Source organism: Camelus dromedarius, chromosome 6, assembly GCF_036321535.1.
Source record: "Camelus dromedarius isolate mCamDro1 chromosome 6, mCamDro1.pat, whole genome shotgun sequence".
Lineage (NCBI taxonomy): Eukaryota > Metazoa > Chordata > Mammalia > Artiodactyla > Camelidae > Camelus > Camelus dromedarius.
The window spans coordinates 74,609,313-74,630,969 of record NC_087441.1 but is presented as its reverse complement, the minus strand read 5'-3'; the positions used below and the strand labels follow the sequence as shown (position 1 = coordinate 74,630,969).

Sequence of the window (21,657 nt, the reverse complement as noted above, 5' to 3'; positions counted from 1 at the left end):
TGTCAGTATTTAAATGGCAAGTGGTTCTTTCTTTCTAATCCCATGTTTATCAGGAAAAAAAAAGAATGATAAAGATAACAAACCAACGGCTGCAAAAAAAAACCTTCATTAAGTCCATTTTGAAATGAAATGAGTATCAAGACCAAAAAAAAAGTTTTTATTTACCATTTACACAATGTATAAAATGAATATATAATAAGGGCTAAGTTCTTTGATTTTAGTTTATCATGAAGCTTATCTACATGCATGAAACATGTAACAAAATCTGGTTTTTGTCTCTAAGTCTATGTTGTGTCTGGTGTTAAAAATTCATATTTTAAACTCTACTTTTGGTTATGTCTATTTCAACATAAATAATATGTCTTCAAAATGGATTTAATTACTGTTCCCTAAAGATTATGCCTCTGTCTGTACATGTAAATTTACACCATAGAACAAGATTAGTCTGCAAAGATGACTGAAAACCACAACTATACAAACAGCACATTTACCACTGCACTCAGGCGAGTATGACTCTATTGAGAAGACTTTTCATTTTTCAACAAATTATTTGAAATCTCTTTAGAAATTAGTTCACATAGTAGGATACTATATGGTAAAGAAAAGCTCTGTTACTTACATGGTGTCTCTAATAAGAAGCGAACTTCCCAATTTGAAGCAGGTTTTATCACCTTCACAAAACACACGTCTCAGAGAGAAGCTCTCACCTAGGTCGAAACCTGTGAAGTGTGAGAAGTGATTTAATCCAGCAGTTTTACTAAATTTAGTTATCACATAGAGATATTTTACTGATTTTTAAATAGGATTTTTTTTGCAGTCCTTATCTGTGGACCAATTGATTTGAAGCCAAATCCTGCTGCTCAGGATTAGCAAACTTTATTTCATTTTCCTCTGTTTAGGATACAGGAGGATGAAATATGTTTCCAAACATTCAAATATTAATTTTCTTTGATGCAGGAGTTATTCTAAATGAATAATCAGAGTAGTTTATTGTAGCAACTCTGATTTTCTAAGATAGAAAACTAGTTAAGCAAAAAAAAAATACAGCCATTCAATTGATAGCTAAGCAGCCCTTTAAAAAAATCATGCTTTAGAAAAATGTATGTTGATGTGGGGAAACGCTTGGATTTCAAAAGCAGCATATGTATTATGATTATGTGTGCATGACGGGTTGGGGGGAGAGAAAATGGAGGATCAATGGAAAAATGAGAAAAAGAAAGGAAGGAAGGAAGGAAGGAAGGAAGGAAGGAAGGAAGGAAGGAAGGAAGGAAGAAGGAAGGGAGGAAGGAAGGAATGTTATAGCAACACGGGATTCATATTTGGGTAGTGAGATCTTCTTTCTCATGCATTTTCCTCCATTCAAAATTTCTACAGTGTATACAACTTTTATGATTTTAAATAACTTTTGTTTTCCAAGAGGGTGAGTTGTTGGTGGTCTTAGGTTAAACAATACATAACTCTGCTCTCAGCATTTTTTGTACATCATCCATCTCCCTTGCTTTCAATTTTTTTAACATTGGTGTTATCATCTTAAATTACAGTGTCACAGAGTCACCCACAGTATATCACATGTTTGGTGATAATTTTACCTAAAAATGCTTCTTTGTAAAGGATTATAATGCTTACCTGAAACTTCCAGTTTGTCTCTGTTGTCTTCTGTAAACTGATGTCCCTCTGTTCTCAGTAGAGGACATTGCTTTTCTATTACAAGAAAAAAGTATTGAGGATTTTCACTACACTTTCCATTAGTTTTTTCAAGTAAATTTGAATCATACAATACAATCAGAAATGAAAGATAAGATGGAAATAAATTAAACCATTTTATTAAATTTCTTTTTAATAAGGATAGAGTATTACCCACCTCATAGTGTGTTCGTGAGGATTGTATGTGATAATATATGTGAAGTTGTTCAGAACAGTCCCTGGTACACAGGGAATGCGTGTCAGTGTTACACAGTTACAATTATCATTAATCTAATGTTCTAATAGTTGCTGTATACTTGACATTAGGAAATGAGCTAGCTTTAGTATTATTAAATATTCATATTCAAGGTATAGTCTAATATTAAATGCAGTGAACTTGCAGCAACATGGACGGACATGGAGATCATCATTCTAAGTGACGTAAGACAGAAAAATGATATGATATCACTTATATGTGGAATCTAAAAAAGAAACCCAAAAAACAAATGAACTTATTTACAAAACAGAAACAGACTCACAGACATAGAAAACAAACTTATGGTTACTGGGGAGAAGAGAGTGGGAAGGGATAAACTGGGAGTTGGAGATTTGCAAATACTAACTACTATGTATAAAATAGATGAACAAGTGTCTTCTGTAGAGCACAGGGAACTATATTCACTATCTTGTAGTAACCTATAATGAAAAAGAATATGAAAAGGGATATATATATGTTTATGTATGACTGGAACATTCTGCTGTACACCAGAAACTGACATAACATTGTAAACTGACTATATTTCAATTAAATAAATAAATAAATGCAGTGACCTACTACTATTTAAACAGAACTTTGATTCAGGTTTTGGTATTAGGTGATATTAAACTTTAGAGCAGAAGGGGACTACTGTGGACAAAATGTGTCCTCCAAAAAAATACATATGCTTAAGTCTTAATCCTATTGCGATGGTATTTGGAGGTGAGCCTTTGGGAGGTGATCAGGTTTGGATGAGGTCATAGAGGGTGGAGCTTTTGTAATGGAACTGATATCCTTATAAGGGGATGGAGAAACAGGAGCTCTTTCTCTCTCTCTGCCTTGTGAGGCAGCGAGGAGGAGGGCATCACCGGAACTTGGCTCTGGGCACCTGACCTCAGATGTCTGAGCCTCCAGAGCCGTGTGACATACACATCTGTTGTTTAAGCCACCAATCCTGTGGTATACTTGTTAGAGCAGTCTGAACTGATTAAGGCAGCGACACAAAGGGAAGTCATTTTAAAATAAAAATACAAAGCCAAAGTGAAGACCTCTGCCACACAAAAGTGGCCTATAATGACCAAAGAACGAGACAAAAATTACTGAGAACAAATTAATGATGTGCTAAGGCAATTAATGATATTCAAAGAAATAGAAGACAAAGTTAGCCTCCACTCACAGTGATTATGCATTTGATACCACCACAACACACTAATATGGTAATGTTCATGCATATACTAATTTTTTTATTATCTGGGATATGTTTAAATTTAAATTGGTCTTGATTCTGGGAAGTTTATCGCCAATTCAGACAAAATTGCAGCAAAATTTTAGAATATCCCAGGGTAACTGTACAACTGGAAGATTCTTAAGCAAAATTGATGCACAATTTTGGTGTCATGCAATCACAAGCTTAATCTTCCACATCTAAAAATTATATTTTGGTTAATGATGTTGAAGGTTTTATTACAGAGAGGAGATAAACTGCTGAAAACCAAATTGCTCTCCTGCTCTGTGGAAAGTGGAAACTACCAGTTCTCCAGGTTAACTGTTCAGCTTCTCAGCATTTCATTTAACAAATGTAGCCCAGACCTCAGGGGTGGTGACAGGGCATCAGCTTACTACATTTAACTAGAAGAATAAATCAGATTATCAGTCATGCTACCACTTAATCAGATCTAAAAGCTGCAATATACACAATTAAAATTACAGCACTGAATAATTTTAGACATTACTTAGCTACTTTGGAAATTCCTCTCTCAGAGATCTGAACATGATTGCAGGTCCTAAATAATAATAATAAAGCTGGAAAATTTGTAAACATTACTCTTTTTTTTTTTTTTGGAGAAAATTGAAATCATACCCATTTTGTAATCTGAGTTCATAATTGTTTTTATAAAAACCAAACACCTCATTGAGATCTCTGGCACTGAAAACTATAGAAAGTTTCAGACAGAAATAAAAGCCTAAGTAACTGAATGGATTAACCAAGTATTTGGACTGGAAGACTCAATATTGTTAAGACATCAATTCTTAATTTTATCTCTAGTTTTAGTGCAATACCAGTGAACATCCCAACAGGCTGTGCGTGTGTGTTTGTGACTGTGTATATGTGAGAACTGACAAGCTGATCCTCAAATTGATATATAACTCCCAAACAACTAGAATAGCTAAGGCAAAACTGAAGAGGAAGAAGCTGGAGAACGCACGCGATCAGACACAGGGGATTTTTATACCCAGCTGTTGGTGCTCATATAGATAACTAGACCAATGGAAGAGATAGTTCAAACAGAGATCTGTACACAGATGGTCTCCTTATTTACCACAAAAGGGCCACTGCAACTCAATGGGAAAAGGATTGTCTCTTCAATCAACGATTTTGGGTCCACTGAATGTTCATATAGAAAAACACTGAAACTTGACCCTTAGCTCACACCACCAACAGAAATTAATGACAGATGATCTTAGATCTAAACATAAAAGGTAAAATGATAAAGGACTACAGAAAGACATGAAATCTTTACGAACTTGGAGTAGAAAGATTTCTTGATAGGGACAGAGAAAGCACTAATTATAAAAGATTGATAAATGGGACTACATTAAAATTAAAATCTGAACAATCAAAAGGCAACATTAAAAGAGTGAAAAGGCTAGTCACAGACTATTACAATACATATAGCCAATAAAACATTGTCTCCAGAGCATACAAAGAGTTCTCACAAATCAATGAGAAAAAGATTAAAAACCTTATTTCAAAAATGTGCCCCCAAAAATAATCTAATAAGCACTTCACAAAAGAAAATGTCCAAATTGCCAACCCACACATGAAAAGGTGCCCAACATCATTAGTCATCAGGGAGTTATGCAGTAAAACCACAATGAGATAGCACTGAATGGCTAAAAATTAAAGCACTGAAAACACACAGCACGGATGAGGATGTGGAGTGAGTTGCTTGTGGGAGTGGAAGTTAGCACAACCACTTCAGAAAACTGTTTGGCAGCACTGACTAAAGCTAAATATTCATGAACTCTTTGACCTGGAAATCCAATGACCCAAGAGAAATGAGTACAAGAATGGGTGTAATGGCTCTTTTAGAAGAGACTATTCCTTGCAGCATGACTCATAATAATCTGACACCAGGAACAACCCAAATGTTCACTGACAACAGGGGATAAATGGACAAACTGTGGTATATACAACGGAAAATGGTAGCAATAAAAAAGGATGAACGACTGCTACCTGCAACAACCTGGAGGAATCTCATAGATATAATATTAAGTGGAAAAAAATATCATTCCCAAACTGCATAATTCCATTTACATGCAGCTCAAGAGATTGTATGACTCATCTATATCAAAGTACTGGTTCCCCTGACGGGGTGTCAGTTGGGAGTGGATACAAGAAAGCCTTCTGGGATTCTGGAAATTTTCTATATTTTGATCTGAGTGGCAGTTTCACAGATGTATAAATACAAATGCAAAAATTCATTGCACTGTGCACCTAAGATTTGATGACCTCAAAGAAAAATAGCATGTCTATGAGAAAAATATTTTAAGCTAAAAATGATTCTCTTGCACAACAAAACTCTGAAATTCAGATTAAATTTTTATAATGACTTTAAATGACTATATGACTGTAATCAACGAGGTTAACTTTAAATTCTTCACCACATATGTAGGGAAGGTCCAATAGGTGACCGGCAAAGCAAATGCCCAGACAGAAGGAGGAACTTCCAACTATGACACACAGATAAAGAGCAGAAAGTATGCTGGCCTGTTGCCAAGGTGGAAACAGTATATATCTTATTTAAATTCTTGTGAGAACTTAATGAATATACGATGGTGTCCAAGTAATAAACCCGTCACTGTGACGTGAATAAAACTGAGCATTTCCAGCAATGTTTATGAAAGTATTTCTTCACCAAAGTCTTTAGTTTATGAAAACCAAGTACAGCTTTATATCTTTTGAATATGCACTATGCTGTGAAAAGCTGAAGAAAACAAATGAAAACTAAGTGTTAATTATTTGGGGGTAAGATTCAAGGCACAGCAAACTGAATGCATGAGTCTTACGGTCCGCTGCATTGAAACGGCAACACAATCGAAGTGGCTAGCAATGGTTGGATATGTGAATTTCTTTCAGTATTGACACATACATTTTAATATAAATAAAGCATACTTTTTGCATAAACATGAGTGTATCTTGAAGAACTACTGATAAGCATCCTGTCAGGTACATGGGAGCATCCCAGCAGCAGTGTCATTTCAAAGGCTCTTGGGAACCTTTCAAAAGTACTAAGATTCCAGCACAAAAGATGCACTACTTCGGGGACCTTAATCAACAGACCTCTTGAAACACAAACGCCAGTGTTTTTGACAAATTCAAGCTAAGACATTGTTCGTGATTGTCAGACCCACTTTCCTCCTGACGTGGCTTGTAGGATTTGAGTGGCTTATATGGGGTTGGAAGGATACTGACAGGGGACAAAGGGACCAGGAAGGAAGGAAGCTAGGTCAGATTTGGGGGAGATTATCTAGATTTTATCTAGCTTATTTACCAAAAATCACAAACATTTAAAAAAATATTTTTTTCCTTCTCTCCCTGTAAAGATTAGAATCCTAAGGACCTAAGAACAAATCATTCAAGAGACGCTATGTGACTTTCACCCAGATCACACAGCGACTCAGTGGCAAAGTTGAAATAAAATCCGTTCCCTTTCTCTCCAACATCTTTTTCTCTGTGTCAAACATGCTTCTTGAAACCATGTTCTAAACAAAATAATAGAGCACCTGGGATACTGTCCTCATGCTTTAGTAGAAATAATTTTGTCTCCACTCTCAGTTTGAAACATGCACTTAAATTTTAAAAAACACTTGGTCCTTAATCTCTAAATCCTTAAGCTATGTTCTCACCTGCTGCCTGGGCCTCCTAGTATACTGTAAAGCATTCTAGTCTTGAGATTAAATTACATGTCTTTGTTTTTTTAATTCTTTTTAGGGGGGTAGTTAGGTTTATTGATTGATTGATGTTATTTTACTTTTTAATGGGGGTACTGAGGATTGAGCCCGGGACCTCAAGCACGCTAAGCAATCACTCTACCACTGAGCTATACCCTCCCCCCTCCCATATCACATGTCTTTTGAAACGCATTTTTCCTATCATTGTTCTGTTATTTCTGAACCCACTCGTAAAATTCTTCAGTTTAATCTAGTGTTCACTGACGGACTGTTGGATTTTGTCTTTCTCTTCTCAAATAGCTAAAAAGCCCAGAGCAGTTAAATTCCATTTTTTGAACTTTTCATTGTTTCCAACTGACCAAAGACCTAAAAGATGTGTGTATTTTGCTGATGCTCATATACAAAGTGGACTCTCCATGGCTCCAGAGGCCTCTGGCCTTAGGAGAAACCAAGAGGTGAGGTCATTTCTCATGCAGCACAAAGACAAAGGGAAAAGCTAAAACGAGAGGCACCCTGGAAAATAAACGCAAACATGTTGTAGGACATCTTTACACCTGTAGAAGGTTCTCAGTGTTAAGCTATAAATACACCACTTCACTGGTTGCAAAGAAAGGAAATACAGAATTTGTCTAGGGGACATACAATTTATATTTTAACTTTGCTCACTCTATGTGTTTCCACACATCCGTACTTAAGTAAATGTGTTATCAATAACACAATATTACAGCATAAAATTAACTGTGAATTAAGGCTTGTTGAGAGGTCTTTAGGGATGATATGACACAGGAAGATATAAATTCAGAAGCCTACCCGTTCACAATCCTAGAGGTCAAGGTTTGGCTGTCTCCCAAGAGGTCTTACAGGGCAGTTTTTATTGCTTTGCTGAATTTACCAGAGTCCAAGCTCTAGCCTTTGACCCTGCAGACTTAGAAATCAGATTTTAAGAACACACAAAGCACACGTCCACTTTGGAGCAGTACGTGCCCCTCATTGGCCCTCTCCACACCCACTGGACTCCAGTCTCCTGGTCTTCCTTGTTATTTCAACCATATGTCATGCATCCCCTGGCCTCAGGACCTTGGGATGTACTGCTTCCCCAGTGATCACATGCCTCCCCTTCTCACTGCCTTCATGTCTCTGCTTAACTGTCCCCACAGGAGGGCAGCCTTCCCTGACAACGCTATGTAATAAAACCTCCCCTCCTCCCTTCCACCACAAAGGCTTGCCAAATACAGCAAGTAAAAACACAGATACCCAATGAAATGTGAATGTCAGATAAGTAACAAAACTATTTTTAGTATAAGTATTTCTGATGCAATGCCTGGAACATAGGCATGCGAAAATGTTTTCATTATTTATCCAGCTTCAAACTTAATTGGGTGGCCGGTACTTTATCTGGCAACCTTACTTGAAAGCTCATACTCTGAGGCCAGATATGGTGGTAGCTTGGACTAAGGAGGTGACAGGGATGATGGAAAAGGGGGATGGAGTTGACATACAGGACTTGAGATACAAGAATCAATAGGATGTGATAACGGATTGAACAGAGGCAGGAGGGAGAGTTGGCTGGTTCGGCCGACTAAAAGTTTAGTTTACTGAAATGAATCCCACTGGAGGGAGAAAAGGAGATTGAACCAGGAGTAAAGTAATCCGTGATGGAAGAGAGAAGGCTTACAAATGTTAAGTTCAAGGTGCCGTCGTATGACTGAAACATGATGCTGTGCACCAGAAATCGACACATTGTAAACTGACTATAATTCGATTAAAAGAGAAAGAGAGAAAGAAATATGGGTGTGGAACTCAGAAGAGAGGTTCAGGCTGTGGAGTAAATTTGCAAATGGTTGACGTGTCCATCATATTTAAAGCCACAGGGATGGATGGGTCACACAGGGAGTGAGGGGACATGGGAAGAGGGACAACGGCTATAGTCTGAGAAATTTCAATGTTTCTATCTATTGTCCATTTTTCCTGATTTATTTTTTCCATTTCTTCATATCCTCAGGAGTACACATGATATATAATGGAATTATTATTACCTGTAAAATCACAGTCAAATCTGCCTAGTTCCATAGACATTCTATTTATCATTCTTTTTTTTTCCATTGAGACATAGTTGATGTATAATATTATGTTAGTTTCAGGTGGATAACACAGTGGTTCAATAGCTTTACAGATAATACTCCATTTAGAGTTATTATAAAATATTGGCTATATTCGCAGTGTTGTACAATATATTCTTATAGCTTATTTTATACATGATAGTTTGTACCTCTTAACCCCCATGCCTATATTGCCCCACCTTCCCTCTCCCCACTGGTAACCACTAGATTGTTCTTTACATCTGTGAGTCTGCTTCTTTTTTTGTTATATTCACTAGTTTGTTGTATCTTTTTAGATCACATATAAGTGATATCTTACAGAGTTTGTCTTTCTCTGTCTGACTTATTTCACTTAGCATAATGCCCTCCAAGTTCATCCAGGATGCTGCAAATGGCATTATTTTATTCTTTTTTATGGCTGAGTAGTATTCCACTGTATAAATATACCACAACTTCTTTATCCAGTCATCTATCAATGGACATTTAGGTTGCTTCCATGTCTTTGGTATTGTTAATGATATTGTCACTAACACTGGGGTGCATGTATCTTTTCAAATTAGTGTTTTTGTTTTATTCAGATATATACCCAGGAGTGGGACTGCCAGGTCGTATGGTAGTTCTATTTTTAGAACGCCCATACTATTTTGTTTTGTTTTTGAGGAACCTCCATACTATTTTTGCCAGTGGCTGCACCAGCTTACATTCCCACCAGCAATGTAGGAGGGTTCCCTTTTCTCCACATCCTCGCCAGCATTTGCTACTTGTGGTTTTTTGATGAGGGCCATCTGACAGGTAGCGCTCTTGTTTTCTAACATGCATAAGGGAAAATTGTTTTCTGTTCCTTTAGTGACAAAACTCATAACACAACATTTGTCTCAAGATTAGCGGTGGGGAAGATGAACAGCAGCAATTTACCATAGACAGAGAACTAGTTTGCTTTCTTTTCATAAATGGATCAAAATAAGAGCCTTTTGATGTTTTGCACTTTTTTAAGGGCTGACAGACTTCCTGTTGACAGACCCCTTTCATTTAATTACTAGTGCCCCTCAAGATCCTGTACACTTCAGACTTTGATAATAGCTCTGATTAAATATTACAGGTTGGTAGAAATACAGTGGTTAACAAAAGTAGGTAATGAACGTTGGACCAGAACGTAACAAAAGAAATCTGGAAAAGTCACCAAACAAGAGAAAAAAAATGGGAACCCAGCTAGTTAAAAGAGGTAATGAGCTGTCACAGAAACTTCACTGCTTATTTGTTTTTAATTTATTTTTTATTTTGGGGGTGTAATTAGGTTTAATTATTTATTTTTTAGTGGAGGTACTGGGAGTTGAACCGAGGACCTCATGCATGCTAAGCACACACTCTACAACTTAGCTGTACCCTCCATCCAATACTTATTTTTTTATCCAAAGCTGTCCCTCTGAAGGAGAATACCTGGTTAAGAGCTATAATCTTTATTTAATAATTGTGAAGCTTTCCTGAACTTTAAAAATTCACCAGTTACAAAGTACATTTGCCAGTAGTAGGGTTCTTAGATGTTACCATATTAAAAATAAGGAATTCTTCAAAACACAAAATAAATTTCTCTATCTGACAGCATATGTTCCACCCTGAGTTTAAGAGTACAGCATGTCTGTTGGTGGGAATGTAGTTTGGTGCAGCCATTATGGAAAACAGTGTGGAGATTCCTCAAAAAACTAAAAATACATCTACCATGTATTGAGAAAGAAAAATACCATATGATATTATCCATATGTGAAATTGAAAAAAAAAATACATCTGATGATCCAGCAATCCCACTCCTGGGCGAACTCAAAAAGATATAAGCACCCCAGTGTTCATAGCAGCACTATTTACAATAGCCAAGACATGGAAACAACCTGAATGTCCATCAACAGACAACTGAATAAAGAAGCTGTGGTATATTTATATAAAGGAATACTACTTGGCCATAAAAAAGAATAAAATAATGCCATTTTCAGCAACATGGATGGACCTGGAGATCATCATTCTAAGTGAAGTAAGCCAGAAAGAGAAAGAAAAATACCATATGATATTATTCATATGTGAAATCGAAAAAAAAAAGACACAAATGAACATATTTACAAAACAGAAACAGACTCACAGACATAGAAAACAAACTTGTGGTTACCAGGGGGAAAGGAGGTGAGAAGGGGTAAATTGGGAGTCTGAGATTTGTAGATAACAAACTACTATATATAAAATAGATAAAGAACAAATTTCTACTGCATAGCACAGGGAACTATATTCAATATCTTGTCATAACTGATAATGAAAAAAATACAAAAAGAGATATACGTATGTGTATGTGACTGAAACATTATACTGTACACCGGAAATTGACCCAGCATTGTAAACTGACCATACTTTCATTAAAAAAAAAAGAACAACAACAAAAAAAGAGTGCAGTGTGTGTCAGTTAGTAAAAGCCAAATTTCAGAATAGTTTTTCCTTATACTCAGTAGAAAACTAGTTTAAAAGGGTGTATATTTATAGTTGGAGACCTCCATTGATAATTAATTCCATCAAGAAATTGAACCTGAAGTTTTACTATCATAAGTGAAAGAAATGACATTCAATCACGTCTCTCTTTACTAAGTCTGGCTGGTTTTGCTGCTCTTTCTTGCCCTGTTTTCTGTTTTTATTACTTTTGATGATAACTCAGTACTTTGGCTTTAGAAAAGTAGACAAAGAGGAACCTTTAATTATTTGACACATAAGCTTCTGTTATAGAGGAAAGTTTTAAGAAACGGAGTATAGCAAGTTTGAGATGGTCTGTGCAACGTGGATTCGTTCATACAACTCTCTTCCCATACGTCTTTTGACAACTAGTTGAAAAGGCCATATTCAAATTATTTATGTGCAGCCTGAAAATATGCAAATCTGCCTTATCTCATAATCACAATATAAAAGTAAAACTTATGACAGAATGTAAAATAAATAATCCTTAATAGCTTCCAGATTTTAATATTCAGAGTTATTGAATCGCCCCACATGACTCTGAATTCTGTCTCAACTGGGCCAACACTGCAAGTAATCGTTCAGCACACCACAGAGTTAAGCAAAGCAATTAAAAGACTCCATTTATCCTTCGTATATTTAGTTTTAACAGCAGACTGTTGACAACTTCTCAGAGTCCAGAGCTGAAACCCTAGCCTCTCCCCCAGATTTGCTATATTTTATTTTTAGCTGTAATCACTTCCCTCCGGTAAATGGTTAGTGACCACACGCGCAGGTCTGCACATGAGGAAACCAAAAAGGAAACCTTGCGCTGTGAATCAGATACACAAGACACAGAAGAGCCCCTGGCAGGCTGTGCCCTGCGTGTCCTGCTCTTCAGTAATCCCTCTGACAGTGCTGTGCTGACATTTTCAATGAAGGCAAATGCAACTTGAAGTCAAGCAATTTCCATGGTACGTTTAGCATGTGTTTCACCAGCACCTCCCACCAAATGGCCTGATGAAAATCAACTCTTCCTTTTTCTTCTTTATTAATTTCCCTCAGTGCTTCATGTTACGTGACTGATTAGCATTCAGATTAATTTTTTTAAATTTTCTTTTTCTTTTTATTATTTTTTAATTGAAGTATAGTCAGTTTACAATGTTTTGTCAATTTCTGGTGTACAGCATTGTGTTCCAGTCATGCATGTACATACATATATTCATTTTTAGATTTTTTCATTATAGGTTACTACGAGGTTATGAATATAGTTCCCTGTGCTATATAGAAGAAAATTGTTGTTTTTCTATTTTATATTCAGTAGTTAATATCTGCAAATCTCAAGCTCCCAATTTATTCCTTCCCACCCTCTTGCCCCCCTGGTAACCATGTTTGTTTTCTATGTCTGTGAGGGTTCAGATTAACTTTGAATTCACACTTGGAGGAAAATCTTTCAGAAAGATTAATTGGGTAGAGTAAATTGGGCCAGAATATATGCATTTCAGTAGTCCCATATACAATATAACCTTCAAGTGTTGAGATATCAGGGAACTCTATTCAATGGCTTGCAGTAATCTACAGTGGAAAAGAATATGAAAAAAGAATATATATATGTATGAATGAATCATTGTGCTGTACGCCAGAAACTAATACAACATTGTAAATCAACTATACTTCATTTAAAAAAAAAAAAAGAATTGAATTACCAAAGCTACAAGACCAAAACATTCAGGGGAATCCCAAGAGGGGGAAGTTTCAGTTAACACCGGATGATTAAATTCTAGAGATCCGCTGTACAAAGTTGTGGACAGTACTGTGTTATACACTTAGAAATTTGTCGAGAGTAGAGTTCACATCAAATGTTTTTACCGCACACACAAAATAAAGAGTTATTAAAGGCAAAATTAATTAATCAATAAAATGGAATAAAATTAATGGAGCCTGGTAGCATATGGTGGAAGATAAACAGCTGAGAAAAAAATTTAAAAAAAAAGAACGTTACTTGTCCCAAAGGCAAGTATTTCTCTGTTTTCCTCAAACATACTGCGTTAGGTTCACATGAAGAGCTGGTTAAAAATGTTAATTACTGAATCGCACCCCAGGTTGTCCTGCGTCAGAGAGATCTCCAGGAGTGAGACTCCAGAATCAATACCCCTGGTGAGTCTTGCTCCCACTAGAACTGGAAAACCATTTACGTAGATCCTTCAAATCATTATCTTCAGGAACACTAGCGTGTGCCTAGCAACTGCCTCATTTTCTTTTCTGACCGAAAAAGCCCTGGCCCCTCTGATTAAGTAGCAAATTGCATTACCTAGGATGTCTCTTAAAAGGGAGAGATGTAAATAAATTCAGAAGAAAAGCAACATTATCAGAATAAACTCTCTGCCCTGTGTCCTTTTTTTTTTTTTTAATTTACGTATGGTTGATTTACGACGTTGAGTGTTATTTTCTGGTGTATAACATAATAATTCAGTTACATATATACTCTTTTCATTTTCTTTTTCATTGCAGGTTATTACAAGGTGTTGAATACAGTTTCTTGTGCTATACAGTAGGACCTTGTTGTTAATTTTATATATAGTAGTTATTATCTGCAAATCCCATACTCCTGATTTATCCCTCCTCCCCTTTTCCCCTTGGTAACCATAAGTTTGTTTTCTTATGTACTTCTATTTGCCATGAGTTACTCCTGATTTCTCTGAAGAAAGAGTTTTCCTCCTCCCAAAAGTATGACAGCCATAGGATGTCATTTATATGGTGTTAGAATATTCCTACTTTCATGTCGATTATTTTATGAAATGTACCTCATGCCAAATTAATAAAAAAAATTGTAAAGACTTACAAAACACTCTGAGAGGCTAAGATTTGTTAAATCTTTATAAAAGATTTTTTTATTGTGTGAGTAGGCTTCAGACTCAAAAGTCTCTGCTACGGTGTGTCTATACCTGTTTTGCAAAAATTATTAAAGAAATGTTCAAAAGAGTAATCCCAGTGAGACTCATGGACTCAAAACACATCATCACACGTGACAATGGTCAGAATACGTAGTATGTGATGCTTTGCACCGAAGAGTTGAATTTTTTCTTTGCCTAGCAAATGGCTTTTCAATTTGTCCAGTTCGTAATACAAAGTCCATCTAGACCAGTGACTTACACATACTCACTATTCAAGAAAAGTTTTCCAAATTAGCCACGTAATCATTTTTAAAAATCAGAGGTGGAAGTAATTATTTCAAACTGCCTTCAGCCCTTTGGAAGTATTTATGAGGTTGATACTTTAACAACTGCAAATAAATTTTACCTATTTAGGTCAAAAAATGCTCTAGGACTGTTGATCATTTGTTCACCTCATCTGAGACTGAGACATACAAAACTGAGACATAATTAAACTACATTTCCTTCTACAGTTCCTATTCTGTTTTTCACTTTTCCATAATTAACATTAGCTCTGTCCCTGGTTAATCCTAACTGGTGATGGGTTTTCATACTTACAATTTGAATAACTTGGATAACTTATAATGTAAAGAGGGAAAGGGAGAAATATATATATATATATACATACACACAGAGATGCACACACATCTTTCTATTTGTAAATATCACTGAGAGAAAGAAAAGGCTATTTAGACTAATACAGAACACATATGAAAAAATGAGGTAACTTTAGAAAATCTTAATGTGTGATGTGAAGGTAAATGGGAGAAACAATAAGTTATTATCTATTTTGTGCTAGTAGATTTAATCGACGACCTCTTCAACCTTAACTAGATTTACTTTCATCACTTTTAGATATAAAGACATTTACATGAACATGTATAGATGTTATTTATAAGTAACATTTGGTGAGAGAACAAGGAGGTGGCCTGGATACCTGTCTTGTCCCTGACCGTCACAGAAGCGGAAGCAGGAAGCAGCAGCAGGGCTGCCCAGAGCCAGAGTTTCCAAGAGCTGCCACGTGTCATTGTGTCTCCAAACCACGTGGACCAGGGGCCACGGATCTGCAACACAGCAGGATATTTGAATTGAACTTACTGTATACAGTTCCTTTCCAGAAAATCCAGAAAATCCTCATCACCAAAGAGAACACAGTAGATTTTACATTATATATAATGACATAATTGGATATACGATTATATATGTAATTAGACATCATATAGCCATAGGTACCTGATAATGTAAGAAGGAGCTCTGAAAATATTTTCAGATTAATTCCTAATTAATTACCAATATCCATGCAGCCTCTTATAACTTAAATTTCTCTTCCAAATTTTTTACAGCCACACAGCTTACAATGATTTGTATATATCTTTTTTTTTTAAATCCTGGTAAAATATACATTAACAAAGTTTACCATCTTAACCATTTTTAAGCGTACAGTTCAGTGGCATTAAGTACTTTCACATCGTATAATCATCCCCACCATCCATAACTTTTCATCTTGCATCTGGACCTATTAAACAATAACTCCCCATTTCTCACCCCCACCACCACCACCACTCCCAGCCCCTGGGAACCACCATTCCGTTTTCTGTCTCTACAAATTTGGCTACCCTAGGTAACTTGTATGTGGAATCATGCTGTATTCATCCCTTTGTGACTCTATTTCACTTAACATAATGTCCTTAAGTTTCAACCATGTTGTAGCACGTGTCAGTACTTTCTTCCTTTTTAAGGCTGAATCATATGCCACTGCATGACCAGACCACAGTTTGTTTATCCACTCCTCCACTGATGGACACTGGACGCTCCCATTTTTGGGTACCGTGAATAACGCTTCTACGCTTCTATGAACATGAATGTACAAAAATCTGTTCAAATCCCTGATTTCAGTTCTTTTGGGTACATACCCAGAAATGGAATTGCTGGATCATATGATCATTCTACTTGCAATTTTCTGAGGAACCACTGTTTTCCACAGCAGCTGCACCGTTTTACATTCCCACCAACAATGCACAATGGTTCCGATTTCTCCCATCCTCGTCAACATTATTTTCTTTTTTTTTCTGTTTTTTTTTGGGGGGGAGGGGTAAATTTGAGGTTTTTTTCTTAATAGTGGCCATCTTAATGAATGTAAGATAGTATCCCACAGTGGTCTTGATGATCATTTCCCTAAGAATTAGTGATGTTAAGCATGTTTTATTTGCTATTTCTATATCTTCTTTAGATAAATATCTATTAAAATCCTGTGCTCACTTTTTAATGTGGTTGTTTGTTCCGGTTTTGTTGTGTTGTAGGAGTTCTTTACATATTTCGATATTAACCCCTTATCAGACAGAATGATTTACAAATATTTTCTTCCACGTTGTGGGTTGCTGTTTCACTCTGTTAATTGTGTCCTTTGCTGCACAGAAGTTTTTATTTTTTTATTTTTTTGTAGTCCAATTCATCTATTTTTTTCTTTTGGTGTCATATACAATGATTTATATTTTTGAAATATATTATTTCACAATTCTATTTTCTCTTCTGAATAGTAGTGTTATATATTTGGGCTTCACTAATATTGTTACATTTTCTATAAACTTAACTATATTATTACTGCATTGAAGAGTCCCTGCTACTGGAGTGATTACTGCACATGTGAAAAGTATTCTTTTTCTATTTAAGGAAAAAAATGGATATATGCAGTGCCTACCCCATCTGAGCCTGTCATTGGCATCATTATTAACATGAATGTGTTCCCTCCCATAATTGTTTGTCTGTCTGAATGGAGATGCCTACTTTGGAGCTGTTACAATGAACGACTTAGTAAATATCATCCCTGCAATGGAAATCTGAAACATTACTTAAATTAATTTTTATATTGAAGTAACTAACATGGAAACAAATTGCAAGTAAAAATTTGCTCTCTTAATGTATTCAGCAACTACAACATTATTAGAATAGCTATTGTAAGAGTTTATATACAAATAATATTATATCATTTTTGCCATAACTCAAAGTGTTTTCAAGTCAAATATAAAATAATGCATCATACCAATGCCTAGATGTTGTCAATGTTCCAACTCTTTGGAAAAAAACTAAAGACACCATCTTTGATATTCTGCATGTGCCAAATACTCTAAGATCAGCATTTTAAAATTAATTCAAGATTTAGATATTTCTGGATGAATAGCTAGAAGCAGTAATTGCAATATTAAAACCATATGTGGTTCTAAATATCAAACAGCTGGTTTTACGCCTTGTTTCTTTTGAACACTCTCATCGAGCTATCGTTGCAATCCTCATATGACTTTGCAAACTTTGTTTTCAAGTCAGTTGGTAGCTGTTAAAGCAACTCGTTCTATTTCAAATAAGTGAACTCACAAATATTGATCTAACTTTCAGAGAGATCCTTGATTGTTTGCATTTTTAAGCAAAGTGATTTTTATTAGTTGACAAATTTCAGGGTAGTCTAGTGGTTAAAACTTCGTGTCTGGGTTCTGCCATTCACGAACAAGTTAAATAATTTCACTGAGCCTTCATTTATTCATCTGAAAGCTGGTATAAATTATTTAATACCTGGAAAGAATATGGTACAGGGCCTTGAACATAGTAAGTGTGCAGAAAGGTCCCTGCTATTATAATTGTTTGCTCCACATATTCATAAATAACAATTAGTAAAAATCTTCAATTGTATTTATCTATTCAACCTGAGATTGATATTGATATTGGAACAAAGGAGAAATGCCAAAGCATCCCAAACAGTTTCTGTTGTTTGAAGCTTTGGTCTCTGTTTTGGCAACAAAGAACCAGAGGGCTATACAGCTGTGAGCATGAGAGTTCAATCCTGCAGTCTCCCCTCTATTTCTTTGAGTCACTTAGAGGATTACAGAACTTAACTTCAACCTCATGTATTCAAAATGCTTGAAGACTAGATGTTTTAGTTAGTTGACAAAATACTCTAGTTACTAAAGAATTCCACCACTCTGCTGAAATGTCTCTGGCCAAGCTCAGCAAGAACTTGGAAGAAGAGTCAATCTTTTTCTCTCCACATTGAATTCAACTCTTGGAGGCATGTCCAGCAGCTGATCACTCCCTCCTTCTTGACACCCTCACTCTCATTGGCCTTCCTGCCCTCACACTCTCTGGTATTTCCTTCTAAAGTCCCCTTGTCAGAACATTTTTCTACCTGATTTCTTAATATTGGTATCTATGGGCCCTCCTCTCCTATCCCATTATAATGTCTCCTTAGGTAATCCTACCAGTGCTCCTGGCTTTAAGTAGTATCTGTCAGATGATGGATCTAAAAAGTACATCTTCTCTGAACTTCAGACTTTGCATTCAGCTGCCTACTCACTATACCCTGTTAGCGGTCACACAGACATGTACATCTTAATACACATTAAATGCTTGTTTTTCACCCACAACTTGACTCTCATGCTCTTCCCAGTCTCAATAACTAGCGCCCATCAAAGTGCTCAAACTAAATACCTAAGCAACACATTGATTCTTCTGCCTTGTGCATCACCATCTCCTAAATCCAAACTATCAACAAGTCACATCAGTGTCACCCCGAACGTATCTCAAACCCACCTATTGCTCTCCACTCCTCGGCCACTATCCTAGGTCAGGTTGCCCTGGTGTAGACTCTTCAACAGTTTCCTAACTGACTTCCCCACCCATCCTTGGCTCCTGACCAACCCCACTCTATAGCACTAGAGAGCTTTCCTCAGAATCAGAGTTGGATCTTGTCACTTCACTGTTTCAAACCCTTTACTGGTTTCCCATTGCACTTCGTATGGAACCCAGAAGTCTTTGTATAGCCTAGGAACCCCTAATAAACTGGCCCCTGCCCACCTGGGCAGTCTCATTTGGTTCTTTTCACTGATGTCCTAGTCTTCGAAGCACCTGACTCTTCCCCACTCTTCAGGGCTTTTGTGCGTGTTGTTTCCACATCCAGCAACATGCTGCATCCTGTTCACCCTGCATCTTTCAAATTTAATGCTACTTCGTGGACGAGCCCTCCCCTGACCGGTGAGTGTCCTGGCCCCGTTATTCTCTAGCTCAGACTATTCTGTCTGCACACATAAGTTTACTGCCCTCACTCAAATCTAAGCTCCTTGAGGGCAGGGACTGTATGTCTTGTCCATCACTGTATCCTGGGTGTCTGGCTTAGTACCTGGAAAAACAGGGATGCAATAAATATTCTTTGAATTAAAAAGTAAGAAACAGCCAATGTTTAGATCATGAGATACAGTGAATTATATTTGAATCTGTAGTGACAATAATTTAATCTTATTTTGTAATTCTTCAGGCATTCTAGAATCTTATTATATTTCAAGAGTCATTATAATGGACATCCTTCCTCTTTGTAACTTTCTAAAATGTGTTACTATTAGAGGTTCTGATCTTGATTAGAGATGTACTCCACTCAGCCAGGAACATTTGAAAAACCTATCAAGGTCTCAAAATAAAACATTGTGTATGTTATACACACACACACACACACACACACACACACACACACACACACACCCCTTTTCCACATCTTTAACTCTGCTGTAGGAAACTGCGGGGTCAACGCCAACAAAACTATCATGGGCAGAACTTCCCTTGGGGACTTTCTGGACTCTCCCCCAGATGCTATTCACTGTCCCCAGACACCTGCCGTCCTTGACCCACTTCCAGTGTCCTCTCTCGATTTCTCAATTTTATGCTTTGTCCACCATCAAAAAATCTCCTTCTTCATCAGAACTGGCCTGTTTTCTATCCTGTGTCCTCAGATCCTGCTAGGTGACTATCAAGGCCATTTTAGAATTGAATTCAAGTCAATGTCATCACAGGTTAATGTGTTCTTCTTCCCAGGTAAGACTTCAACACAGACCTTCAATACTTTCCCAATGGAGGGACTCGTGCAGAGTCTCGGGATAATATATGTGGGTGGGGGGTTCTCAGGGCCCCCAAATCACTTTTTTCCCTCAACTTGTACAAAGATGGCCCATGATAGATTTTAAGAAGGATATGGAGAATACTGGTCTCACTTTCTGAGGCAGAATTCTGATAGATGGCATTTTATTTAATACTTATAGGAAGTTGAGAGGCAGGTGTGGCTGCCCTGAACATTAGCAAGAGATCCACATTCCATACGCCTAAAGGTTAAAACTAATGCTAATAAAACCGATATGCGTTTCCTCCGTTTAACTTGGTAAATCTACTTTCACAAAGACCTAAAAGCCAAGGTCAAGTTTACAATTGAACAGAACAGATAGCAAGGGCCCTGGAAAACCTTAATCCTTCATTCCTGTGACTGGATGAGGTCCTACTATGTGCCACTAGGGACACCGGAGTTGTTGGGAATACCGCTGTGAGCCAGTCACTGGTATCACTCTGGGTTTTTTCTTATTTACAACATGTTTTTTTTAATTTGATAAGCATCGCCATATTTTCTCATGATTGATACAATTTAAAAATAAGCTTGTGCGTTCACATAGATTTTTTTTAAATGTAGCATCTTGTGGGGAGGGTATAGTTCAGTGGTAGAGTGTGTGCTTAGCATGTACGAGGTCCTGGGTTCAACCTCAGTACCTAAGTTTAAAAATAATAAAATAAGATTAAAAATAATATAAAATGTAGCATTTGAATTACAAATGATTAGCAGAATCCATTACTTCATAGTACATCGTCATCTGTACAAACTTCATTTAATTGAGTACCTAGGCAAAAGTAGGCTGGTGTTTGATGCGAAGGTATATTAAAATCAAAACCAAAAATAAAGATTGAGAAGAAACAAACATGTCCATTATCTTTGAGAGATCAGCACTAGGAAGCAAAGGAAAACAGAAGACGTAGATCGAAGGATGGAACGGGGGCTTGCTAGATACGATGGTCAGGGCTCACTCAAAGGAAAGCAAACAAAATCTGCCTGCAGGATAATTTTACCGTTATGCCGTCTAACAGTTTATAATGCTCATTCTGCAGCTTTGAAATCTTGTATTAGGTAAAGAGTCAGAGAATTTGATCTCATATCAAAATCAAAAATAACATGGAAAAGGCAAGTGAAAGGAGAAAAAGAGGAGAAGATAGAAGGCAATATCGATTCGCTTTAAGGAGGCTGTTAAATGAACAACCCAAAACTTTGACTTAAAAAAGTAGGCTTGACTTGTTAAATGGCTGAGAGAACGTATGTTTTCAGAGCACTCATTATAAAGAAATGCTGTGGGTACAACGACCTACTGTATAGCACAGGGAACTATAGTCAATTTCCTGTAATAACATAATGGAA

The 21,657-nt window shown here is 36.6% G+C and overlaps 1 protein-coding gene across 5 annotated transcripts in view; it reads right to left on the bottom strand.

Annotated features, from left to right (window-relative positions):
• The window catches only part of COL19A1 (collagen type XIX alpha 1 chain), a 319,412-nt gene that overhangs the window by 292,153 nt on the left and 5,602 nt on the right, over positions 1–21,657 (bottom strand). For 4 of the 5 annotated variants that reach the window (XM_010975277.3, XM_031455936.2, XM_031455935.2 and 1 more), the window contains exons 2-4: positions 15,328–15,454; positions 1,627–1,701; positions 620–719 (exon numbers count right to left, since the gene is read on the bottom strand). In XM_010975277.3, coding sequence (XP_010973579.3) covers positions 620–719; positions 1,627–1,701; positions 15,328–15,418 — 266 coding nt within the window. In that variant the 5' untranslated portion in view covers positions 15,419–15,454. Of the gene's footprint in view, positions 1–619; positions 720–1,626; positions 1,702–15,327; positions 15,455–21,657 lie in introns of those variants that run through there. The other variant, XM_031455938.2, reaches the window with a different exon arrangement.